Here is a 27,311-nt window from a genome sequence, read left to right on the forward strand (position 1 = left end):
ACAGACAGCTCTTGGGAAAGACTTCCTTCCACAGTCAGATACACATGGAAATGCTGCATTCTATCCCCTTTGGACACTCACCATTTAATCGGCATCTGAAAGGTTCTGAGTCTTGCAGCAATAACTCTTAAGCTTTGTTTAATGCAGCATTTCTCAAACTTACTTGATCTCAGAACTCTTTTGCAGAAGAACAAATCTCAGGAGACATGGATGTTTCATGGAGCAGTTGGGGAAACACAGTGTTTAGAATGAAATTAATTTCATTCAAAAATCTTTCCTGTATATCAAGATGAAGAAGATATTTCTTACTTGTGCTTAAATATTCAAACAGGGTTTCTGTCACCAGGTGAATTTTCTCATGTCATCAAACCCAGGCAACTTCAAAGGGCATTGCTTTCTAGAACTTCTTCCAGGTCCCCTCCCTGCAGCAGCCGCAGGTTCTACCAGGGGATGTCCCTTCTGGCGCCCAGGACCAGTGGGTGCCACAAGCAGACACAGTCAAAGGCAAACCAGGGCTTTTGAATTTAACCACCTGTGGTACTCAAAGCAAATCTGGAATCTATTTCAAAAAGCTCACAATTAAGTAGGAGAAACAGACTTGGGAGGGAGTGATCGATGTGATAAATCAGGAACTTCTATTGTCACCACGGTCATCTGTGACGACTTCTCTTCTGCCCTGTTCACCAGGAGGGATAGAGGGCTGGGCACGGGGCCTTACTCACCTGGACCAGCTTGTCAGAGCAAAACCGTCTATGCTGCTGTTTTGAAAATTCCGCCAGCCTCATGGTTTCATCCTTTCCATTGGCAGAGGTATGTTTGGATTCAGGGCTCCCGGTGGCTCCACCTACCTTCTCAGGAGTCTCACATGAAGCCTCCTGGCTGAGGGGGCCCCTTCCTCCCTGTGCCCCCAGGTTGGGGCTTTCCTGCTTTGGTTCTTCTCTAGAGGCTGTGGCGTCTACACGAAGCAGCCTCATTCTTTTTCTTTCCTTAGCTTCTCAACTGTCCTTTCAAACAAACAGGGAGAATAGGGCCTCTGGTCCTGGTACCTGGTCCCAGCCTGAAATATACACCCTCCCTCCTCGATAGTAACATGGTGGTGGCAGGCTGCTAAGAGCCCAGGGAGAGAGAACTTGCAAGCTTATCACACATGCATAAGCTCTGATTCAGGAGGACAGCAGGTCACTGGGAAAAGGATCTGATTTAAGAAACCAGAGCCAATATTCAAGAGTTGAATCTCCGGTCTGAAAACAGAGGACAGAGTGGGGTTTTTTTTGTTGTTGTTTTAAATATGTTTTTTATTGATCTTTAGAGAGAGGAAGGGAGAGGGATAGAGCGATAGAAACATCATCAATCAGCTGCCTCCTGCACATACCCCCACTGTAGATTGTGCCTGAGCATGTGCCCTGACCAGGAATCGAACCATAGACCTCTTGGTTCCTGGGTTGGTGCTCAACCACTGCGCACACTGGCCTGGCCAGAGTGCAGGTTTAAACAATCTTCTTCTTTGGGACTCAATCCCCAAACAGAGCTGCCACTGCCCACCTCCCATAGCTCAAAAGTGACTTAGCTAAAAATATAAAAGTTATTCCTTAAGTGATAAAATCAAAACTAAAAGAAAGAAAGAAATAAACACACCCATAGAAATAACTAAACTCTGGAAATACATGGCTTAAACATTTGTATTTTTATTGAACTTTTTTTTTTTTTTTTAATTTCTGCCCGGTTACAATTAAATAGGAAACCGCAATTACAATTCACAAACTGTGGCATGAAAAATAACACACATCCCATCACCCATCAGGCATGACACCAAGCCCTTTCCATGTTTTTCAGTCATAGGAGTCCATCACACAAGTGTCAAATATGAGCACTGTCATTTTTTCTTAGAAGGGGAAGAACATTAATCCTGGCAGCACGTTACAATTCCAGGAAGCGGTTCTGATACTGCGAGTTGCAGGGATAGAAACCATAACCAACGTGGAGGGTGTTTCTTTGGGGGGCCAGGGACTACCTGGCGGGAAGACTCCCCGTGTGCTTAGGGACCTGTCGCCTCCGCTGGCTGAGTCTTCCCAGGTGTGGAAGGAGGAAAGGACTTCCTGCACAGAGGGTGCAAGTTCCCGAGAGCAGAGTGTTTTCTGTATCTTCACCCCTCCCCCACCCTGGGCCAACGTCTCAAGCTTTTCTGGAGCTGCTTTCGGTCACATGACCCTCGACTGCATGGTCTTTTTACTTGAACACATGTGACCCCAAGATTTCTTCTTACTCTGCTTCTCTAGGGTTCGGATGACAGCACAAAACATCACTTGTTGAAAAACTGATATTAAGAACGTGGACATTTATGTTCATAATAACAGCACACACTCTTCAGGGTATGTCACCCAAAGGGGCATTTTTTTTTTTTTTTTTCATTTAATATGGTCCCAGGAGAATTAGCTCAAAGTCACACACTTAAGAGTCTTTACAAAAGACCGGGAAAAATCTGTTAATTTGACATTTTAGGAACTGTCTCGTGCCAATTAAAAACTTTTACGATTCAACGGTCCACAAAGCAATTAAACATTAGCATTCAGTTGACACGCACGCACACACACCCATGCACACACACGAGAACTGTGACAAAAGGCTCAACCAGACTATTTTTGTGACTGTTCTCAAGAGAGCAAAATCTCAATTTTGAGGTGTCATATTCAAGTATTTAAAAATGGACAGTCTGATTCCACGTGGTTTTCTGATCATCAGAAATCACCCTTGTTTAACTGGAGATTCTGGAATTGGTCAAGTTAACTCCTGGGGCACAAAATAGTCTACAAAAATTGATTCGTGATTTTTTGTGATGCAGCCACTTGCTTGTTGACACTTTGTGGACCGTGGCATTCCAAGAGTTAATACTTTATGAAAGAATACGACCAGCGGACTCACTTTTCCTGCCTCACACGGGTGAGAACAGTCTTACACATTTTCGATCAACACGCAGAGGAGGCAGATGTAAATGGTCCCTCACATCCCTCAGACGAGAAGGTGTTACTACTGCAGGAGATGCTGCTTGGCCCTAGTTAGGAATCGAAGGGAAAGCAATTTGTTTGGTTTGCTTCTTACGTTTTGCTTTGTGGAGATTTTAAAACAAGTTTTCCTAGTTCTTGGCAGAAGACCGACCAGTCAGAGGCTCTGTATTTATAAATAACCAATGGGGGATTATGCTCTCCAATTAGACCATTGACTATCTGAAGGCCTGACAGCCAGATGTGGAGGCTTGCCAAGTGCTCTGCTAAATTTCACAGACTCTGTCCTAGAAGAAAGAGCACTCACTCTGGGAGTTCTCTGAGTGTTTCAGAACTGACTCCTGATTATCTTAAGCTGTTGAAAGACTCAGGCCCTGCCAGTGTGGCTCAGTGGTTGAGCACCGACCCATGAACCAGGAGGTCATGGTTCTACTCCCGAGCAGGGCACATGCCCGGGTTGTGGGCTTCATCCCTAGTAGGGGGCATGCAGGAGGATCAGATCAATGATTCTGTTGCATCATTGATGTTTCTCTCTCTCCCTTCCTCTCTGAAATAAAAAAAAATTTTTTTTTTTAATAGAAAGACTCAGGTTTTCAATGGACTCACTAACGCTTCGGCCTCCTGCTAAAGAACCCTAACCCCAGACCTCCATCGGTGCATCACCAGTGACCACAAACGGTCAGCGAGGAACACTGTGCTCGGCAGTAGTGACATGTGGCAGCGAAAAGGAACAACCCCACACCCTGCCCAGCGGCTCACAGGCAGGGCCTTTCGTCAGAAGGAGAGGAGTCGGTGCCTGCGTGTACCTTGCAGACTATTGGCAACCTCTACAAGCCAACCCTTACCCCATGGGCAGACAGGTATCTTTTTCGTTTTTTAATCTGCCAAGGATTACAGAGTAAAGAATGAACAGAAAGGTCTTATGCTAAAATAAGAAGTCAGCCCCGTCTTGGCACAGTTCTCATGCGAATATTGCACCCAGTGTTAACTAATGCTAGAAGCTTCCAACTGTATAAATTTAAATGTCTTTGCATATTATAAAAATAAAGATAAACATGTACATATTTTACACTAGTTGCGGAACAGCAATGAATGGTCAGGCGCGCCCTCGTTCACATTGAACAGAACTGAAATCTGAGTGCTCTAAATACTGCCACCTGCGCTGGAACTATGGCTTATATGTGCACAGAAAACAAAATCCCTGAGAAGCCATTCGACTTTTTTTTTTGTCTTTTCTTTTCTTCAAGTAGCGCTCTCCTTGGAGGATCACAGTTCTGAGGTTCAGGTTGTAAAACACTTGCTCCATATTCTCCCTCCCGACCTCCCCCGGCCCCTCCCCACCTCGTGGGAAGGCCAGGCGGGCTCCCTCCTCTGAGAGCACCCTGAGCCGTGCGCTCAAGTTCACGACACACGGGGAGTGTGGAGGGTTACCAGGTACGAAACATGGTCCAGGTGAGTCTCTTCACGGAAATTCCACAGCCATAAAGGTCACTGGTTTCTGTGCTTTTCACCAACGTTCTTCCTACATGGGTGGGTGAGAAGAAAGCACAGGAATGACAACAGGCAATGGTATTCTCAACAATAAGGACAGGAAGCGATGCTCTAAATCTACTTTGCACGGATTTTATTTCTATTTCCAGAGCATCTTATAGTTGCCTAATCATGTTCCTACCAAGGAAAGAGTCCTTTCACGAGACACCTGTCGGACATTTCTGTGACATGAGGCTCAGACATAGAGACGAGACCAATGACATAGAAGCACTTACTCCACTGCAGTCTCAGTTCCCTGGGTCTGTAATTAAGAACCCCAAGCTCTAAACACATCACTGCCCCCTGACCAGGAACTCACACAGACACACGCTAAATAAATAACCCTCTAGGACAGTGATGACAAACCTATGACACGCGTGTCAGAAGTGACACACGAACTCATTTTTTTGGTTGATTTTTCTTTGTTAAATGGCATTTAAATATATAAAATAAATATCAAAAATATAAGTCTTTGTTTTACTATAGTTGCAAATATCAAAAAATCTCTATATGTGACACGGCACCAGAGTTAAGTTAGGGTTTTTCAAAATGCTGACACGCTGAGCTCAAAAGGTTCACCATCACTGCTCTAAGAGTAGGGATGTATACTAAAGAGTAAGAAGAATTTTACTTAAAGTGTTGTGAACAAGGCTGTTAAACTATACTCAGGAGCTGGGTGAATATAAAATGAAGAAAGGGCTGTGTCTTCAGTTAATTAAACGAAGTGACCTTCAATTCAGACAAGAGGGGAAAATGGCCAATGTCCCCCTCCCTAATTTCAGCTTTCCTACAAAGGCAAGCTGTGATGTTTTAAGAACTGCTTTAGCAACGTTTAGAAAAACATACGAAGACATACAGGGGTTAGGATTCCCCTCCCTCACCCTCCAACCTCCACCTCTCCTAAGGCTGCTTGATCTCAAGGAAACTGATAACTCAGTATCTACCTAAGACATCTCTCCAGCCCATACAAGAATCTGCTGAACATAATAATGATGTCACCAAAAACAGACACCTTCCATTTACTAACAACATACTACACGCCGGGAAGAGCACCGTCCACTGTGGAGCATTATTTCACGAATCATCAGCTCAGCTCATCCTGCCAGGTAAGCACGTTTCCCCTGCATTTTACCAAGACGCAAACCACACCAGAGAGCGGCAGGGCCAGGCCTTCAAAGGAGTTGCCTGACCCCAGCCTGTGATGCACGGGTTGGAATATTCAGGGCCCCAGGACAGTCTCCGGCTTCTATGGCACTCAGCCACAAGGACCCTTTGAAGGCCTGTTAATATAGTAACTTCGGCCCTAGCCGGTTTGGCTCAGTGGATAGAGCATAGGCCTGCAGACTGAAGGGTCCCCGGTTCGATTCCAGCCAAGGGCACATACCTGGGTTGCAGGCTCAATCCCCAGTAGGGGGTGTGCAGGAGGCAGCCGATCAATGATTCTCTCTCATCATTGATGTTTCTATCTCTCTCCCCCTCTCCCTTCCTCTCTAAAATCAATAGAAATATATTTTTAAAAAAATAGTAACTTCACAGTAGAGAAAGATTTGAAGGCTGCCTGAAATTCAAGTAATAATACAGTACATCTAACTGTAAAGAGGACGGCCTCGTGAAAACACACGTTTCAACCAAGCAGTTAATTTTGGCACTGGGAGACGTGGGTTCGTGCGAGAGAAGTGCAACGTAAATGTTTTGTTCACGGAATCCAAGAACCTGCGGAAATGCGGACAGCTGTGTCTGGCTGTCGGCTCCCTTGAGCCACACATGAGATTGAGAAACACAAGAATCCCTCATCAGGGGCACCTACAGGGGATTCTCCAGCGCGGAAGGGAGTAAAAGGAAAAGCGGTGTGAACATTTCCCCACATGAATACCACTCTTCATGTTCGGGCTCTTAGAGAAAAAAAATCCATCAGGTCACCGCTTCCCCATCTCAGTTAGCTTGTCCTCACCCATCAATCAAGATCCACTCAAGTTTCTAGAACTTCTCCCAGCTCTGGCTGGTGGTGTTCTTTCTTCCCTGTGCCTACAGGACTTTGCTGATCCACCGGTCAGCAGGTATCACACTTTAGTTGTAATTACTCACAAGACTGCCTGGTTGTAGCTTTGGTTCTCATTCTCCTCAAGGAGGCTATTAGATTCTTGAGGCCAGAGTCTAACTCAGTTATTTCTGCATCAACTCTTGGCACAATGCCTAGCAGAGGTTAAACACTCAACAAAGATCTGCTGAATGAATGATTAATAAGATGTGATGAAAAAGTCACAGGTAAAAAATAGCCAAGCTACTGTGAGCTCACTGCTATAATGGAGGTATATAGAGGTATTGAAGAGATGTGAAGGAAAGAGTGACCGATGAGTTAGAAGGGCTGATGGCTTCTCAGAGGTGACACATGGCCTTGGCCTTAGGAATAATGGGCCTTCACTGGGTGGGAGAAAAGGGGTGGCAGCCAGCTGAGGCCTAAGACCCAGCCAGGGGCACAGTATGGCTGACCGCTCCCACAGTAAGAGGGTATGGGAGTCATGCCCAGGATTTAAACTGAGACTATAATCACTAGGAAGCAATTCAAGGCTTTTTCATAAGGAGAGAAGTAACAGGGTCTCACACTTGAGTTGAGACTTAATCACAGAAATCCTGGCAAAGGCAGGTGGATCTAGAGAATAGCGTGGGTTGAAGAGAAAGTTACACGGAGGGTTCACTCCTGTTGCGACACGCAGATATGTAGAAGGTGTGCACCTGGAGAAGGGGGGCAGTGCTGAGGCTGACGGATCCCTAGCTTCACAGATGGGTGCAAAGCACAGGCTGATGAAGGGCTTTGGGGGAGAAAGACAATAATTCACACCCATGAAGCCTACATCCAAGGGGGTTGCCAGGTAGGAAGTTGGAAACAGAGGCCTGGAGAAGGGAGAGATCAACTGGGTGGGGGGGGGAGGGTGTCTGAGACCCAGCATCCTCACCGGTTATTGAACACGCATTCCTGGGATATATGTTATTGAAGGTATTGAGAAGCTTAGCCCCAAACTGAAGCCACACCATGACGTGGTAGCCATGCCTTTTACTTCCTGTATTCTGAAGTTGTGACATCGGGATCTTGCTGCCCCTGGAGGGGCTGCCCCCTCAATGGGAGCCAGTTGCCAGAGATGGTAAACAACTCAAATGTGAGTGTACTTCTCAAATGCAAACCAGACCCCACAACCTCCTCACTCTCTGGGCCACCATCCACCTGCCCCAAACACTGCAAAGGTCCCAGACAACCAGGGACAGTCCTAGGCCCCAGAGCCCCCTGAAACTATCCAATCTGGCCAGTGCTAAGCCTGCCCCTCTGCCTTCCCACAGAAACCACAATACAGGCCCTTGCCCAGTTCCTCCCTCTCTCTCCGCCTTGTGACTGACCGGGTGATTCCCCATGCAGCTCCCCGCCCAGACCGCCCGCGGCATGTCTGTCCTCTAAGGAAATGTGAGTAATCAACTACCTTTTCAATGGCAGCCGTTTCCTGATCTGGTGGCCTTACTATACCTCCAATGTTCTATTAATATACTATATTTTGAAACCAATGTGGAAGGAAGAGCTTGCTGTGAAAACAGCACCGACTGGGAGCCACGATGCAGATTTCAGCCCAGCGGTGCCCTCAGTAACTGTTTGGGCTCAGTGCTCCGGCCTATGGAACTCACAGGGCTGTCGGGAGGAGCGAAGGAGTCGGGGTCCCCTCCGAGGAGGTTATCCAGTCACAGCAGGCATGCGTGACTACAACACGAAAGAAATGCTACCGCTCATCTCTTAGCTCCTGAAGCCTGGGCTGGGTACTGATGCTCACTGATAACTGCAGGCAGCCTTACCAACAGATCCTCGTGCATTCTACCTGGGCCCCTTCATGGGCAAGGCAGGGGAGGGAGGCCAACACCCTCACCTACCTATCCCGCACTCATGTGTACCTTCCGTGGGCAGGCACCTCCATTAACAAGCTAAACCCTGCTAGTAAGTCAGAGGGTGGATTTTACTCAAATATCTCTATGTGTATTATGAAATTTTTTTCATTATTACCTGTATGTGCCACCCCCAGTACACACCACTAATAATTCTGAGTAGAAATAAGAGCAACTAAATTTATTGAGCATTATTTACTCAGTGTAAGGAACAATGCTAAATGCTTTCCCTGTGATAGTCTCTCATTATTTTTTTTTTTTTTATTTTTTACAGAGAGAAAGGGAGAGGGACAGAGAGTTAGAAACATTGATGAGAGAGAAACATCGATCAGCTGCCTCCTGCACACCTCCCACTGGGGATGTGCCCGCAACCAAGGTACATGCCCTTGACCGGAATCGAACCCAGGACCTTTGAATCCGCAGGTCGACGCTCTATCCATTGAGCCAAACCGGTTAGGGCTGTGATAGTCTCTCTTAATGCTCCCAGTAACCCCAGGAGATTAGCGCTTCTGTAATCTGCATCTGACAGATGCTACCTCACAGCTAAACAAGTCAAGTCGGGAAGATTCCAACTCAGGAAGTTAATTCCAGAGCCCATCAAAGTGCCCTGAGAAAATAAATACAAACACGGCTTTTAGAAAGCTATCGGCTGTGCTGACCAACTGAGCTTTTCCTGACGTTATCATCTTGCCTAATATTGGAGTAATTTTTTTAGATGACTTCTTTTTTTCCAGTAAGGATCTGCTGACTGATGTATTCCGGATTACAGTGAATTGGGTGAAAGAATCAAGCACTTTCCTTATCCTTAATTCCCAAATGGGTCTTGATTCTGGACAAGTAAAAGATTTGTAATCTGTCCTGCTCAATACAATCTCTTCATCCCAAACCCAATCCCCCCTTTGCCCCTAAACTCTCTGAGTCGGTAGTTCAGAAACCCTCTCTGCTTCCCAGAGACTTACCCTTAAACACTGGTGCTCCTAAAGTCAGAGTGGGCACAGTAAAAATGATGGCATAAGGGAAAGAAGCACTATCTTTTCCACTTAATTTTCCAAGAAAGTATGGAGATACCTAAGCAGAGAGGGAACAAATGCCATATCAATGTGGCTGACGGGAGACTCCATCATCACAGAAACACTCCTGCTCCTCACCTGTAAAGGCGGCAAGGCAAGGAGCTGCAAAGAACAGCACAAGTCAATGCACATCAACCTGCTCCACACCCCAGGCACACTCCGCACGCAGCCTGCCCCGCCCTCGGCATTTAAAAAATTCTGTGATCAGTGAGAAAGTCCCCACTGTGATAAAGCCAAATTTATCTCATCCCATTGTTTAAAGGAATTTTTTTTAATCGAGTTCATATTAACAAATCTGAGTGTGATTAAACATCCTTTGCCTGTTTAGTTGGTAAGATACAGGCCACAGGGTCTGCATCCTACTTTTTATAAAAGGCTATTTCAATTGGTCTTGAATATCCTTGTCATAACAATATAACGGCCAACATTCCTATGCAAAGTAATCATTATATTTTTGAGAATACTTACAACAGTGCATAACTGGAATTTTACTGGGATCGTGCTTGAATGGAACGCTCCAGTATATACACAAGAGCTCATGTTTAAAAGGCAGTTTTGAAGTGCGGTACCTCAACCTTGCCTCCTATTATTAGTAGTACTTTTTGGAAAAGGAGAAAGCTCAGCCCAACAATTTTCAAACCGGCCCATTTTTTTTTTCTCGCTCTGTAACACACGACCTGCCAAAATCAGAACTGAAGGTCCTTTTTCAGTACTACCACCCCACAAATGACGGAGCCCAGACAGACATGTACCAACACAAGAGAGATGGCAGCTGTCAGGAAATAAAAATGATAGATTCCCATTTCCTGTACATTCAAGGATCAGTCCATTAACAAGCCACAGGGAAGAACATGGGCTGCACTCCAGCACGGAAGGTAAAGCATTTTCATGTGCTAACCTGTTGAATTCTATCTTTTACAGGAAAATCAGAAGATACACTGGGGTATCTGCCTGGGGAGCGGGGGGTGTTGTCCTACACGTCTTTGGAAATGAGAAAGAGAAACATTCTACAGGGAACCTAAAAATGAAATACACAGGCTGCTTTTTGCCCAAAGTTCGCACCTTCCCATCAGAATTGGAATTTTAAAAGGCTCAACATGCATAGCAACAGGATGGAGATGGGAATTCACAAATAAACACTTTTTCAATAACCGTTATCCATCTACCTTCTCCTTTCTTTTCTGACTGAAAGTGTATTTTTGTCCCTTATGACTCCTAACGTCCAAGGCTCAGCATCCCTTTAAAGCCTGGGGGTCGGCTGGGCTGCCGTTCAGGAGCCCTGAAGGGTAGACATATGAGGGGGTGGGTGTGTTCCTTCACGAGGTGCTGGACCCCGTTCACAGTGTGCACACGTGAAATCACCAGGATGCATACTTTAAATATCTTACAACTTTATGTGTCAATCACACCTCAATAAAGCTGAAAAGACAAAGACCAGTGTCTGCCAAGGGTTAAGGGGGCGAGGCACAGAGAAGTTTTAGGGCGAAAAAATCTTGTGTACGACACTGTAACATGTATAATATATGTCATTATACACTTGTTCAAACCCACAGGATGCACAGAGTGAACTCCAATATAAACTGTGGACTTGGTGATTACATGTCAGTGCAGGTCCATCAACAGTAACAAATGTGCCCGCTGATGGGGATGGGAATGGGGATGGGGATGGGGATGGGGATGGGGATGGGATGGGGATGGGATGGGGATGGTGGGGAGGCTGTGCATGTGCAGAGGCAAAGGGCATATGGTATCTCTCTGTACCTTCTGCTCAATTTTGTTATGAACCTAAATGGCTCTAAAAAATAAAGTTTATGTTTGAAATTGCTACCTATACTTAAAAAAAAAAACAAAAACAAAAAACAACTTCCCTCCAAGCAGCTCTAATTCCCCTCTTTGTCCAGTAAACTGGCGGCGGGGGGCGGGGGTGGGGGGGAGGAGTGGGGGGGTGCAAGTCAACTCACTGCCTTTAGACTGAACGGGACCAGGGATAACAGGTGTTTATAAGAATTTCGTTAAAACTACAAATCTGTTTAATGCCATCACAACAGGCAGCAAAGCCATTCCTGAACGTGCTACTACAAATGTATTGACTGCAGGGAGCTAGGTGTTATGCCAAACACAAGTGATCACAAATGGGCCGGAAGTTTCTCTTTGGAGTGTTGAAAATGTTCTAAAATTAAACTATGTTGTCAGTTGCAAATATCTTCATCATCTCTGAATGGGCCAGTTTTATGGTATGAAAGTCTATCTCAATAGAGCTTTAAGAAATGTACCCTTAAGAAGGTCAGAATTTTTTAGAGCAAACTTGCTACTGGATAAATTTTCATCTCAACTCAAATGCAAATCTTTGAAAATCAGCCCCAAAGGGCAAAGTATGGAAATGGCTTGTATCTCTCTCTGATAGTCAGCCCCTCGGTGTCCCCCGGGAGGCCGAGGTGCAGGAGCAGAGGTACTTCATTTCCTCCAGGACAGGTAACCTCTCGCCGGGGCAATGTCTGTCCAGACCTCAGCCACCAACCACGGAGACAAGCCAGAATAAATCACTCCCTACTCTTTGTTCTCTGTCTCTCCCGACTCGGGAAGAAAACACCTAGAACATTTGTAAATGAGCAATGGAAAAGCTTAGAATTCATAAGGAATATCCGATCAAATCACAGTCCTCAGTGGATTTTCTTATAAAGCTCACTGAGCACCACCGTGTACACATGGTCAAAGAAGAGCTTGGAATGTCTTTTTAAAAACCACGCAAAGGTCTAGATCTGTGACCCAGAGAGCAGGGTGATTATTCAGGTCTGCCTGGGGCAGCTCTGGTTAATGCCTGGCATCCTGGTGTAATAATTAGGAACAGCACACCTTCCACTCTCAATCCTTCCCTGATTTGAACAATAAATTACGTTCAGCTCTAAAAGTGAATTGGGGGTGGAATGGGTGTGCTCATCCAGGCAGCATGGCTCAATTTTGCTCAGTGAGGTCCCCTGGCCAGGGGGCCCTCCCTCAGAGCCATCCACCTGCATTTTATGAGATGACAGAAGTCAAAGATCACTCTACAGTGACCTGCTTAAGTTAACTTGGCTGGAGTTGCAAGGCCGGTGCAAGAGCCCCTGTCTCCGTTTCTCCTGTCCATTTGGGCCCCAAGTCTAACTCTCAGGCTCAGCCCACAGCTGTGCTGATGTAATGCCCACCTCCTGTAACAGCTTTCCTCATTGTCTCCTAAATCTCCTGCTTCCAATATATTGTCACCTACTAGTAAGTTAGACCTCCCACTGGGCCTGGCCTGGATGTGTTTGTTTTCACAGATTTCCTTCATTTAGAATAGAGACCTACACTCCAAACCTGCCATCCACTGTATGAGGCCTTCAAAAAAAAAAATCCATTTCAAAATAAAGCCATTCACAGAGCCAGGCCAACAGCAGTTCAGTCCTAAAGGCATTCCCTCCAGCATCTAGATGTCTGAGGCGAGGCGGCTCTGGTTACTCAGGACTTTAAAGACCTGTTCATTTGGATATAATAAACTGTGGGAGAGACAGGGCTGATAGCATTTTTCCAGGTTGGTGTAAGTGTCTTTCTGTGGCAGGACAACAAGAAGCCCCTGGGAAAACACCGATAAAGCTGGCTCCAGGCCACAGCGGTTTCTCCTGCAAATGGATATGTGAGTCCTAGCTCTCTCCTGCCCATTAAATGCCACGTGGCTAGGGCAAAGCAATAGGCTAATGCCTCTCCTGGCTCAAGAAAGTCTACACCAATGCAAAGTGTACTGAACAACTGTTTCTCCCCCTCCCACACCTGCTGTGTCGGTACTGTCCCCGTGTCCTTACCCCAGTGTATCTGAAAGAAAGGGACCCGTTCAAAGACCAGAAAATTTCTGTGGTCTGATAGGTTCAGGACTGGGGATTTTCTGGTTAATAGGAAGATACTGTGTAATTCGACTTAATATTTAAGAAGCACTTCAAGATCTGACAATGTCTTAAGGGCATATTGGCGAGGCATCACGCTGTCTCTATTCGTGTTAGCTAAAACAGCATTCTGAATATAATGACATTAGATATGCATTTCTGTGAGTGTTCCTATTTCCCAGGAAAGAGGGATTGGAGATGTTCTGTCTAATGAGCCGAATGAGCGTGACACTGAAGGCCCCTCCCTCTGCAAAGAGCCCCCCAAAGGCAGGAGAGCCAACACCCCAGGGATACAACTCTCCCCAACCCAGCCTGGTAGCAAGCTTCTCCAGAGGAGATGACGGGTCACCATCCTCACATGTGAACTGCCCAACCTCCCTGCAAAAAGCTTATATATGAAAAAGAATTCTATGTGGTCAACTAGGAGGAAAAATAAAGGTTTCCGGCATGAATACTTTGCTGAAGTGACAGCACCCAAGATACCAGATCTGCTCCAAGAAGACAAGTTTTGTGGTAAGAATGCATTTCATCTCAGTTGAAAAGTGGTTTCACTGTTTAGTTCTTAATACTACCAAAAAAAAGAAAAAAGAAAAGAAAAAGGATGAGTTTTATCTATAATACTAAGTAACATTGTACCCAAAAGTTAATTCAGCCCTAGCCAGTTTGGCTCAGTGGATAGAGCGTCGGCCTGCGGACCAAAGGGTCCCAGGTTTGATTCCGGTCAAGGGCATGTACCTCAGTTTGGTTGCAGGCTCCTCCCTGGCCCAAGCCCTGGTCAGGAGGCAACCAACTGATGTTTTTCTCTCCCACTCTCTCTAAAAATCAATGGGAAAAAAAAGATTAAAAAAAAAAGAAGTTAATTCACACAGGTGCATTCTCCATCTTTAAGTCCCTTTTGGGGAAGATGGGAGCAGACAACACAGCCTCTGACTACCAAGGACTGATACAGAACCAAAGGCCCAGAGGAAAAGTAACCTACTACCGCTTTTCCGCAAGCTTTTCTTATTTAACTGGAGGCCTGATGCACGAAATTTGTGCAAGAGTATGCCTTCCTTCCCCTGGCTGCTGACACTGGCTTCCCTCCGACACCCGGGACCCAGGCTTCCCTCCGGCCGCTGGCAGACACCTGGGACCAGGGCTTCCCTCGCAGCCTGGCTTCGTCCGGAAGGACGCCTAGTCTAATTAGCATATTACGCTTTTATTATTATAGATGGGCACTCACTGTTCCCTGACGTGAGGGCCCAATTACTTCTGCAATGACAGAATTAAGACTACCCATGAAAACAATGCTTTGATTGTATTCAGCTGCAAAAATGAATTATACACATTTGATGAGTGAACTGTATGGCATATAAATGATAAAAAAGTTGTTAAAAATGCTCTGACTTTTTTTTTTCAGCAAAGGTTAAAAAAAAATCACAAATAAGAAAAAAATAAAAGCTCCTAGTTTGCTACATAAGCCATAGTGTTGATGTCACCTAGATAACTAGGTCTGTTCTGGGGGGTGGGGGAGACACTTTATAAGGTCTGTTGAGATATACTTGAACTTGGCTTTTTGTCATCACAACTACTGAGGCAGGATCAGGAGTGAGGGGCAGGGGCTACCCCGTTCAGAACTCACTTGGAACAGGGGCTGATCACAGTCGGTGTAGGTGGGTAAACCAAGGCAACATTCACTCGCTCACTGCCGTTCTTGGGGCAAATGATCTCGGCCACTCCTTCAGGTCTGGGCTGACTCAGCAGCTCCCCTGCAGGAGGAGAGAGAAAAATGCATGAATGAGATTTGCCTTAACAACGGGACCATCTGACAGAGGAACAGAGCTGGGGATGAAGGAAGCAAGGAGAGGGCAGGTAGTGGGGAAGCGCCAGGTCCACAGCCCATGGGCTCCCAGAACAAATATGCGAGGAGAACAGCAGCCTTGGCTCTGTGCCCACCTGCGCTGCCGAAATTCTCACCTGCATCACCACAGAGAGCGTGCTGAGGGCTGTGGCAGGAGGGCTCTCGTCCCAGACAAAGACAGCATCTGCCCCAGTCTCCTCACCTTCCTTTTCACAGACTGACTCCACGCATCTTTATCTACACTCGGTCAAACTGAGCCAGGGTCCCCAGAGCCCAGGGAAGCGGGCGCTGCCAAGGAGTTGTACACCATGAGGACGGGGCAGATGGGACGTGGGCAGAGGGAGCAGCCTTTCAACAAAGCCCCACACAAATGACCTGGAAATGCAGCCACCAAAGGCGTTATCAAGGTGAACAGCCCAGCCTTGCACTGGCAAGAGGATTTCCTGGGTAGGTCTGTGTGCGGATTTGAAAAGACCAACACAATACTATCTTATTAGTAACGGGGTCTAGGAAACACAGATAATTAACATAATGGATTTCCACAATACCCAAAGGAAGCCTGTGTCCCCAGCACGCCCCGGATACAATTTCTCTCCAACTGGATCATTAAATCCCAAAGAGCAGGGATGAAGGCCGCTCCTCAGTACCCCCCACTCCCCCACCCCCCACCCAGCAGCACTTTCTCTGTTGCCATGGCCAGCACAGTGCTCTCGCTCAGTACAACCGTACACTCCAAAAGGCATGGTGACAGTATTCTTAGGATTTAAGAAATGTGCCCAATTGCTAAATTAAGAAAATAACAAAAACGGCTTTTTCATCCCCCCAAAACCTATCTTAATCACGAGTGCAGAGAGTGGCTCATAACATGTGCTATCTACTAAAATAGAAGCTCATCGTCTCAAATATCTTTAACACAAATTTGATTTTAAACTAAAGTGCAGCCACTCCCTGAATATTTAAATAGAGAGACGACCATTCTGTGTGCGAGGAGCTGCAGAAGATGCAGGGGATACAGGAGTCTAAGGCAGGCTCTCCCGCGTGGAGGGTCTCAGCATCCGACAAAGTCAACTTAGCAAAAGGGCAGTCCTGCGTGATGGGTGCAAGCAGTCCAAGTGCCCGTCAATGGATACAAAAGCTGGGGCACATTTACACAATGGAACACTACTCGGCTGTAACACAAGAAGGAGACCTTACCCTCTGTGACAACATGGATGGACCTGGAGCGCATTCTGCTAAGTGAAATAAGCCAGTCAGAGAAAGACAAGTACCCTATGATTTCACTCATATGTGGAATCTGATAAACAACATAAACTAACAAAACAGAAACAGACTCATAGATAGAGAACAGACTGACATCTGTCAGAGGGGGGGTGGGGGTTGTGGGGCTGGGTGAAAAAGGTGAAGGGATTGAGGAAAAAAAGCATAAACACTCATAGACACAGACAAAAGCATGGTGGTTAAAGAGGGGAAGGGGGCTGGAGGGAGGTGGAAGGGAGCTAGGAGGAGGGTATAGGGGAGTGGGGGCAGAAATGGTGACTGAAGGAGACTTGACCTGGGTTGGTGAACACACAATACAACATACAGATGATGTATTATAGAATGTACACCTGAAACCTATATAATTTTATTAACTGATGTTACCCCAATAAATTCAGTAAAAAAGTAGGCCTTGCTTTCTGACAAAAATTATACAACGATTCTTCATAGCAACACTATTCACAACAGTGAAAACTTGATAACCCTCTCAAATGTCCAACAACGGGGACATGATAAACTATGACCCATTCGTCGGATAGAATTGTCCGTGGTCACTAAAAACTCTGAGACTGACATTTCAATGTGGAAATGTAAACTTGAAAGCACATTCTAATTAGAAACATAAATTGACAAAGCACACACATGAACCTAGAGCGAAATGGGTCATTCGAGATGAAGAGGCCCTGGGGTTGCTGGCTTGTTTATTTTAGGTGTGAGCCAATAAGAAGAAGAGAACAGTTTGCCTCACACTGAAGGGAGAGGCCAGTGTGAAGGGCCAAGGCTTTCTCCTCTGCGGGAAATTGTCTAGTCATGTGCAACGTACAATGAATGCAATCAGTCTTCCTGGAGATGCAGACATTTGGCCTGATAAACAGACCCCTCCATTAACTGAAGCTGTGTTAGGCCACTGAACTGCATCCTTGTGCCCACGAAAGTTATGAAAAACTATTCTTAATTGCCCTCGCTCAAGATTTCTGGCATGAAAATGCGAGCAAACTCTTATAAACTGTGTCTCCCTCTCCCTCCCCCCACCGCCCCCGTGAAAGAGCAGAACACCACGTTTTATGATGGTTTTTCAAAGTAAAATTAATGGAAGATAAGTAAAATGAGCTCAGCTTTTTCTGCCCCTCATCAGAACTCTCCCATATTAGGCACATGATGAAAATACTAAAAATGTATCATACTGACAACCCAAACCACAATATTAAAAGCCCCAAACCTTGCTTTTTAAGTGCAAATAAAACCCACTTCCTGATCCAGGATAATGGTGCAGGTTAGGAACATCCCTCCAAACAGCAAAAGGAGTCTTGACATTAAACAAGAATAGAGGTTCTATTAAATAAGACATTATCTGGATGTCTTTAAGGCCTCTTTCAGCTCCAATACTGTAAAATTCACACCCTCCAGCCCCGAGGCCCACTCCTGTCTTTTAATTAATTTAATTAAGTGAGACTCTGGATGTAGCTATAATGAGATACACGAATGCATGTTTCCCAGGTCTCCTCGGGGCACAGGCAGCGTCCGCTGCAACCAGTGAGCAGGCAGGGTCCGCACCTGGAGAGCCCAGCATTGTCGGGGCCCGCAAGCACTGGCGAACTCCTCGGTCCCTTTTATGTGGAACAGGAAAGCCAGAGATAAAAGGACACCTGGTCTTAAGACAACATAAAGCCCAGAAAGCCTATTCACAGGAGGAGTAAACACGGAACAGTAACATGTTCAATTTAAAACCATGCCGCTGCATCTGTTGGTTCCAACGTCGCCAACCGTCCACAGAGGTGGCTGCCCTCTGCGCTCCAGGACGGGGCGGGTCCCAGTGCCCGCACCTCATCCCAGCACCACGGTGCCTCCCTCAGGACCACGGCTAAATCAATCCAATAAATAGGCCAGGCTGCACTTTTGGGTAGTCCTGATTTAAAAAGATATTCCACTGGGTGAAGTGACTTTGGTCTCGGCTCTTGATGGTGAACGATAACGTTTTTTGGAAGAGAAAGTGCCGGCAGGAAGGAGCAGAGCAAGTCCGTGTAAAGAGCAGAAACAGGTCTGGGCCTTCGTCGCCGAGCCCAGGGCTGTGCCCGTCTCTGACAGTCAGAAGTAAAAACCTCATAATTTGCAAATAATTTGTAAACTTTTTTTTTTAATTAAAATCCAAAAAAGATGCAGGTCATAATACTTAAACTAAAGGTGACGTTTAAAAGAAGATGTTAAATGCAAATGAATTAAAGGTAATATAACTTTGGAAGTGTTTTAAGAAATGTTACCATAACCTTTAAGTAAACAGCAGATTATCAACAACCTGGAGCCAGGAAGTGCTTCACTGGCAAAAGACATCCTGGTATAAATTAGAAGAGAAAGGAAAGAAGAAAATCCTATGTCCCAGGCCTGACTCTGCCACTGAATTCACTCATTCCTGCAACAGCTGCAAACTAGCCCTTGACGAATGCGAGACAGGCACCACTGCAGAATGAGAACGGCAGGGAGTAAGTACACAAAGATCCCTGATTTCATGGAGCTTATAGTCTACAAAGAACACTAGTGAAAAACAAACTGCATGACCGATAAAAACTTGTTATCCAGCCTGGCCAGTATGGCTCAGTGGCTGAGCGCCAACCTATGAACCAGGAGGTCATGGTTCAATTCCCAGTCAAGGGCACATGCCCAGGTTGTGAGCTCCATCCCCAGTAGGGAGTGTGCAGAAAGCAGCCGATCAATGATTATCTCTCATCATTGATGTTTCTCTCTCTATCTACCTCTCCCTTCCTCCCTGAAATCAATAAAAAATATATTTAAAACAAAAAAGTTGTTACCCAGGTAATTAAAACAGGCTAATGAATCAGAGAGTGACTGGGTGTTTGCTTTCCCGTCATGTCCAGGACAGGATGCCTCTCTGAGGAGGTACCATTAAGCTGAAATCTAAATAATAGGAGACGTGAGCTACAGGAAGAACATTCCAGGCAGAGGGAATCTCTAATGCAAAGACCTGAAGTAGGATGATGCTTGGATGCCCAGAGAAGAGCCTTGGGTGGTTAGATCATGGGTGAAGGAGAAAGCGGACAAGGAGAGGAGGCAAGACAGTGAGGGCCAGATCATCGGGACTTGGTTTTCATTCTAAGTGGTAGGGAGCCACGTGCAAGATTTTAAACAGAGTAACGACATCTGATCTGTTTTCAGAAGGTCACTCTGCTGAGGGCAGGGGCACTATTAGGAGGCTCACACTCCTGCCCAGACGGTGGAGGCCTGGTTTGGAGACGTGCTGGTGGAGATGGGGAGGCTGGGGTGTGTTTTGTAGACAGTCAACAGGACTTGCCAATGAATTGGATGTGCAGGTCAGAGGCAGAGAAGAACCAAGGATAATTCCAAATCTTTGGTTTGAGAAACTGGCAGGTGGTGGTGGTACTGCCTGCAAGACTAAGAGAAAAGGTGGCTTGTTGGGAAGCGGAGAAATGAAGAGTTCTGTTCAGGCCACGTTAGATTTGACTGTTAGACAAACATGGGACTAGGTATTAAGTGTGTAATTACATAAACTACTCTGATTTGCAGGAAAAGGTGAAGGCTGGAGGTAGGGATTTGGGAGTGATTGGCCAATAGATGATATTTAAAGGCCTAGGAGTAGATGACATCACCGAGAAAAGTGAGGAGATAAAGAAGAGAAAGGAACCACAGACAAACTCCTGGGGGGCTGAAAACTTAGAGGCTGGGAAGAAGAAAGAGAGCAGCCAGGAGCTGCCAGAAGCAGAAGGAAAACAAGAATGTGGCTTCACAAAAGAAAACAAAATCCTCAACAAAAGGAAGTGATCAGTGGTGCCAAGTTCTGCTGAGAGGACAAGCAAAATAACAACAGAAAAGGGACCCCAGGGTTCAGAGGTCCCTGGGGGCCTTCGGCAGAAAGGTGGGGATGGATGTGTGCGTGAAGAGTGTTTGCCTAAGTAGGTTTGGGAGTGAAGTGGAGACCACAACCAGAAGTGGTGAATTGCGTTGTGCGCATCACTTGTAATCTAGGAGCTGGACAAACCACATCTGAAAAAAATAATTAGAAAAATGGACTCGCTCCTCCTGGTTTCCTCCGAGGCCCTGTGTCTGAACTACCGACAGGAATGAGAGATCCCAGGGCTTAGGAGACAAAGAGGAGAAAGGAGCCCGGAGGGGAAGGCACTGGGTTGCTATTTTGAAAAGGTAAACAGACGTCTACTCCTGTTCTGGGATGGCTTCCGTGAGAAGGAAGCCATGTGCGCGGTAGACGTCTCCGTTCTTAAAAATAATGACCATGAAATAACACCTGTGCGCTATTTAAAACAGATTTTTATCAAAAATGTAAAAGCAGACTAAACGCCTTAATCACACTAATCAACTTAATGTACTGGAAATTACTGGTCCTTGAGAAATAATCAGATAGAGTCGAATCGGCAGTCAGACAGCCTTAGTTCCCAGCCTGACTAAGATTGATGGCTGCAGGAGTCAGCCAGGGTCTAGTCACGCAATAGAAACCACAGAGTGGGGCTTAATATAAACAATTAGAGACTTTTTAAAAAATAAATTTTATTGATTTTTTACAGAGAGGAAGGGAGAGGGATAGAGAGTTAGAAACATCGATGAGAGAGAAACATCGATCAGCTGCCTCCTGCACATCTCCTACTGGGGATGTGCCCGCAACCCAGGTACATGCCCTTGACTAGAATCGAACCTGGGACCTTTCAGTCTGCAGGCCGATGCTCTATCCACCGAGCCAAACCAATTAGGGCAACAATTAGAGACTTTTTACAGGGAATGTATTATCGAGAGGAAAGAGACTACTAAAGGCCACCCTGAGACTGAGGGAAATTATCTAAGGAAGAAAACCTTAGATGTGGGGAGAGCCCTCCCCAGCCTGGTTGGATAGGGTATGGCAGAGCCTCCTAGAGAGTAGAGAGGTGGGCTGGGTTGCCCCGGGTCAGACCTGCCCACAGTCAACTGACCAGAGCCAGCAGGGATCTGTCCTCTGAGTGCCAACAAAATTCCCGGGAAAGCTGATAGGGTACCTGCAGATTCAGCAGGAATCTTCTGGCTGGGCCACTGGGAAGTCAGCTGGGCGGCCAGCGATACCGTCCAGCACTTGGTCACATACACTCTCAGGGAGCTCTGGGACTCAGGTCTCCCAAACCACGGGGATGTGGCATTCTTCGCCCAGGAGTTCTAGGCAACTGAGCGACGTCCAGCCATTGGTTGAATTCTCAAGTCCAGTTCTGATTCTGAAGGCTGGGACTTCTTTTTAAAAAACACTCAGAAATGCACTTCGATGCCTTGAACTTTGAGGACAATTTTGTATTTTCTTATCTATAAGCCAGACAGAAGCAGGCCAGTGGGGTTCTTAAAAATGCCCTTGAACTAGGGGCACAACTCATACCTGTCCTCTGTGAGTTTGTGTGGCCTGGTCATCAGGCTGCAGGAAACACACTAAATCTCAGCACTTCACTTCGGCTTCTTCCCAACATTCTCCAAAATGGTGGCAGCAGTGAGAGTTACAGGCAGAAGGAACAACGAAAGCCACGCTCCTAAGCACGTCTATGACATGCTCAATGATCCCAACTTGCAAAGTCCTCCCTCCCCTGATGATTAATGCAACTGAAGCCCCACGCTGGGCACAGACGCTTCTTGTTTAGCCCAGTTCCTCACAGAAGGTGACTGTCCTAATAGTAATGTCTGCTTATCATGACACAAAGCGTTTCTGTTTGTGTGTTTGAGGGACAGGAGATGACTAAGTAGCTCAGGTGTCTCTGCCGAGAACAGCGGCATTTGGTCCATGGGGTTCCCTGATGGGTCATCACGGGGGTCTATTCTGGATCAAGAGCTATGACCTCAGATCACAGCACCTCTTCCTGAGCATCTGACTAAAGTTCAACCAAGGGGAGAAAAATCTGTTGACAAAATTTGTTTTCAAATGTCTGCCTGAGTTCTGGCACATCCCTCATACTACAAGCTAATATTTCCCTTTGCTAATGTCTCTTTTTGTCTGTTTGTTTGTTTGATTTGCACACATCCAACCTGCTTTCCTACCGGCTACCTCAAGTCTGTCTATTTGAAATTCTCTCCCCTACATCCTCCCACCCCCATCCCATCACCTGCAGTGGAACAAAAGCCTCATTCCACCTCCTCCAGGCTGTTCTGCCTGGACCCTCTCCACCTGATCAACCAGCATTGGGGTCTCCAAATCTTCAGAGTTCCTGAGAAGTTTCCTAGGGCGACATGCCAGGTAGAAGCTTCTGGAAGATTCCACTTGGAAGTGAGGCTTCAACGATATAAAATGAATATCCCTGGGGCCAGAACAAATATCCGGGCCAGCAGCTGAACGTGGCTCCTGCGGCATTTATTAATATGTAGGAGGAATTACTCCTGGGAAGTTGCAGGAAGCTAAGGCGCCTACCAGGAAGGGCTTTTGCTTTTGGTTCTAAAAAAGTGAACAATAGCAAATAAAGGATTGTTTGATATCAAAGTTCCTTCTACTTGCTGTTCTCAGCATCTTCATCAGTTTCACATTAGGCCAGATAATATACAAACCACAGTAACACAAAAACGAGGGATCCCGTCTTCCGATTCTGTGTGAGATTTTTCTAGAAGGTCTAAAAATGAATCACCCTGCATCCTAGAAACGCAGAACCATGAGGGCACCACGTGAAGCTTAAATGGAGTGGTTTCATGACAAGAAAGCATTTGTATTGATGGCAAGCACACTTTCAAATCGCACTACCCACGAGAAGTAGCAAGGGTTGGCCTAAAAAGGTGTAGACGGATCCGTGTGTGTCAATCAACAGTGGGACACACTGAGAAGGTCAAGCTTCCTTCTGAGGCTGAGTCAGAGAAAACTAAGGCTCCCACATCACTCTTCTCTTAGTAACAACGAAGAAATGAAGTGGCTCAATCATTCATATACATACAGGGTGGGGCAAAAGTCCGTTTACAGCTGTTTGTATACGTACAATAAATTAATAACATAAGAATAAACTCTGTGTTTCGCGTACGCACTACTGTTAACCTACTTTTACCCACTCTGCACATGTAGCTCGTTGCCATCACGGTCAGGGGTTAACTGATTTGCTGCTGGTTCAGCCTACGCTGTGCTATAACGGTCCACAGATAGGCCTGTCCTCCAGAAAATGCACGCGAGGTCTCGTACCACCCTCTCCTCGCTGACCCTTCAAAGGTCTGCCACCATCAAAGGCGCCTGGGGCAGAGGGACAGCCTGCCCTGCCTCTTCCCGCCATTCATTCATTCATTCATTCATTCATTCATTCATTCCACCTTGCCTCCCCGTGGACGCGTGTGCCTGCCACTTGGATCCATTTCCATTGCTAAGGGTTTATATAAATACAAATCCACCCAAGAAAGGAAAAATATTTCCCTTTTTCCTGCTCTGGATAAAGTTCCAGCAGACTTGGCTGAGGATTAGACATGCTTCACAGATCAAAGGGGGGGGGGGGGGGAGGATCAGAGGCCTGGCCTTCCCTTTCTCCAAACGCGAGTGAGGAGCGAGAAAAGCCCTCCCTGCCCTCCCTGCGGCTGCCGGGATGAAGTGCTTGCAGCGGCTCCTCTTTATGGGGCTGGCCTGTCACCTACTTCTTCCTGGAAGTGGATCCAGGCTCAGAGAAATGAACGCAGACGGCATCAAAGCGTTCGGACTAAAACTGTCTCCCTCCATCATTAGTCTTCTTTTCAACTAAAAATGGGAGGAACTTTCGTGACCCGAACTGAAATCTGAAACGCTGGCCCAGAGGTCTTATCCAAATCAACCTGATTCTGAAATACTCCGGGAGCCATTGGAACTCCTCAGCAATGATCAGAAGCCACACATTTCTCCCCGTCTCCTAACAAGGAAGATGACAAGAGTCTCTGCACACTCGTTTCCTTGGAGGAAGGGAAGGCGGAGGAGGAGTGAATGTCGGGCTGGGCAGGGGGAGCCCGGGAGCCCCTGTAGGGCCTGGAGACAGAAAATCCACGGAAGTGAGGGTTGGACAGGACCTCGGCGCCGTATGGCTGGAAGGAATCTCGAGATGGTGGACCGCCTCCTTTTTCACATGAACAGGATCTCCCACGTGCATAACCAGCAGTGCAGGGGGCGTGGGCCAGCTGGGCCCTCTCCCAACACCAGCTTTTTTGTATCTACTCCCCTACCCACGTTCATTCCCAGCAGATCCAGCCCGGACTGGAGGCCACTTTACCCAAACAAAAAGCATCTGTGATGACCTGAAAAGCAGTAAATTGCACGAACAATCGAAACTGAGCACTCCTCAGCCTCTGCAGCCTCCTAAAGGTTGTCATTACGGACAAGAAAGGCTCTTTATGTGTCCGCTGCTCCACCTGCAAAGCCGAGGCAGCTGGCTTCCAGACTGAAGCCGCAACGCAGACAGACCAGGAGGACACACTCATGGCAGCCACAGCCAGTTACAAAGTACGGGATCGCCACGCAGGACCAGCTTCGCCGGAGGCAAGGGCGGTGCCGGCTCAGTACTCAGGGGAACCACCACGTAACTAGGCCACTGGCCTGGCCAAGGTCTCAGTTTACCTTCAGTCCTGAACTCTCGCCTGAATATCAGACTGAGATCAAAATATCCACTAAAGCCCTGGCCGGTTTGGCTCAGTGGTTAGAGTGTCGGCCCTGGGACTTAAGGGTCTCAGGTTCGATTTTCGGTCAAGGGCACGTACCTCAGTTGCAGGCTCCATCCCAGGCCTGGGTCAGAGTGTGTGCGGGAGGCAACCAACCGATGTGTCTCGCTCACATGGATGTTTCTCTCTCTCTCCCTCCCCCACTTCTCCCTCCCTTCAACTGTCTCTAAAATTCAATGGAAAAAGTAAAATAAATAAATAAAAATCAATGAAAAAATATCCTCGGATGAGGATTAAAATATCCATCAAACATTGCCACTTGGATACTGATGTGTATCCCAGACTCCTCCATACCCCAAAATGTCCACTCCATGGAGTCATCTTTGCTTCCCCCCCTCTCTCACACACACAATGAACCTATCAGCAAGTCCTGGTGCTCTGCCTTCAAACCATCCAGCATCTGACCACTTACCGGCTCACAAGTCCACACCGTGGTCTCCTTAATCCAGGGGACCTTCTGGGCGCTGTCTCAGCTCCCCCTGTCTGCACTGCAGCCTGGACTTTTGAGGCCCTGGCTGAGGCAATTCTGGGACTTGTCCCATTTCTATATCTCAGGATATTGTCCTTTGCTGCCTGATGCTCAGTGTCTTGAAGATTATTATTTTACTAGAGGCCCGGTGCATGAAAATTCGTGCACTGAGGGGGTCCCTCAGCCTGGCCTGCGCCCTATCACAGTCTGGGAGTCCTTAGGGGATGTCCTACTGATGGATCCCCAGGGGGAATGGGCCTAAACCACAGTCTGGCCTCCCTCTGCGGGAGGTGAGGACAGGGATCAGGGGACACCGCCGCCCCCATCAACCCGCCGTTGCTGCCCGGCCTCCCTCTGCGGGAGGCGATCGGATGGGCCAATTAGGGGACGGTGCCAGCCCACCCCATCGCCCCTCTTCTGCTGCTGGTCACTGCCCCCCCCCATTACCGTTCCCTCCCTCTACTTGCTGGCACGAGCCTTGGCTAGCCTGGCACCGCCTGCTTGCCAGCCCCACCCCCCTGCCAACTGGTTGTTCTGCCCTTCTGTCAATTTGCATATTACGCTTTTATTATACAGGATATATTTTACTTGTTTGGTGTTTTTTTCTGAGTGTGAGAGTAAAGACAGGCTCTGTTACTCTATCTGAGCTGAAAGTGGAAGTGGGGCTATAGGTCTCGAAGTACTTTTGAGCCTGTGAATAAAATAGTATCTTTCTGTATGGCAAGCTCATCATTGCAGTGAAAAACCTATACTCTGCCAAAGACACTGAATGAAAGACAAGACACTGAGAGGGAATATTTGTAAAGCACATATTTGACAAAGGATTTGTACCCAGAATAAAGAACCCTCAAGACTTAGTAAGAAAAATATAAGCAGCCCAATAAAAAAAACTGGGCAGAAGTTTGAAGAGATATTTCACCAAAGAAAGTATACTAACAGTAAATAGCACCTGATAAGATACTCTGCATCATTAGTTGTTAGGGAAATGCCAACAAAACCACAGTGAGATGCCACTTCACACTTAAGTTGTCTAAACGGAAAAGGCTGGCCACACCCAGTGTTAGTGAGTGTGTGGAGGAACTGTAACTCTCATACACGCTGGTGGCATTTCTTGAAAAGATGAAACATACACCTACTATGTGATACAGCTATTCGCTCCTATTTACCCAAAACAACTGAGAGTGTAAGTCCAGACGAAGACTTACACACACATGAGTGTTCACAGCAGCTTCATTTGAAGTGGCCAAAAACTAAAAGCAACCTAAGTGATCATGAAAGGTGAGCAGGTAACAAACTGTGGTACAGCCATGCAATAAAATACTACTCAGCAATAAAAAAAAGATGAAGCATGGATATGTAGGTGAATCTGAAAAATTACTGGGCTGAGTAAATGAAGCCAGATCAAAGAAGAGTCCATGTTGTATGATTCCATTGTATAAAACTCTAGGGGATGCAACCTAATCTATAGTGACAGAAAGAGGATCCGTGGTTGCCTGGGGTAGGGATGGGGACAGAGGGGACAGGAAAGAAGAGTGTGAGCAAGAGAAAACTCCTGAGGGAGATGCATTTGTTCATTATCTTGATCATGGTGATGGTTTCATGGGTCTCTAGACATATGTCAAAACTTACCAGACTGTACACTTTCAAACTGTGCATTCTACTATATGCCAATTATATCTCATCTGTGCCTCAATTAAAAAC

General features: G+C 46.6%; 1 protein-coding gene across 13 annotated transcripts in view; it reads right to left on the minus strand.

Moving 5' to 3' along the window:
• Positions 1 to 1,669: 1,669 nt before the first annotated feature.
• MFHAS1 (malignant fibrous histiocytoma amplified sequence 1) overlaps positions 1,670 to 27,311 on the minus strand; it is a 72,560-nt gene continuing 46,918 nt past the window's right edge. For 4 of the 13 annotated variants that reach the window (XR_004966176.1, XR_004966171.1, XR_004966170.1 and 1 more), the window contains one exon: positions 15,054 to 15,161. Coding sequence is in view for 3 of the 13 variants with exons in the window: in XM_036300348.1 (XP_036156241.1) it covers positions 4,488 to 4,521; positions 15,035 to 15,161 (161 nt within the window). In the remaining 10 variants the exon portion in view is untranslated. Of the gene's footprint in view, positions 4,522 to 9,409; positions 9,519 to 13,868; positions 13,982 to 15,034; positions 15,162 to 27,311 lie in introns of those variants that run through there. The other 9 variants (XR_004966173.1, XM_036300348.1, XM_036300349.1 and 6 more) reach the window with 6 other exon arrangements.

This window comes from Myotis myotis, unplaced genomic scaffold (genome assembly GCF_014108235.1).
Source record: "Myotis myotis isolate mMyoMyo1 unplaced genomic scaffold, mMyoMyo1.p scaffold_m19_p_3, whole genome shotgun sequence".
NCBI lineage: Eukaryota > Metazoa > Chordata > Mammalia > Chiroptera > Vespertilionidae > Myotis > Myotis myotis.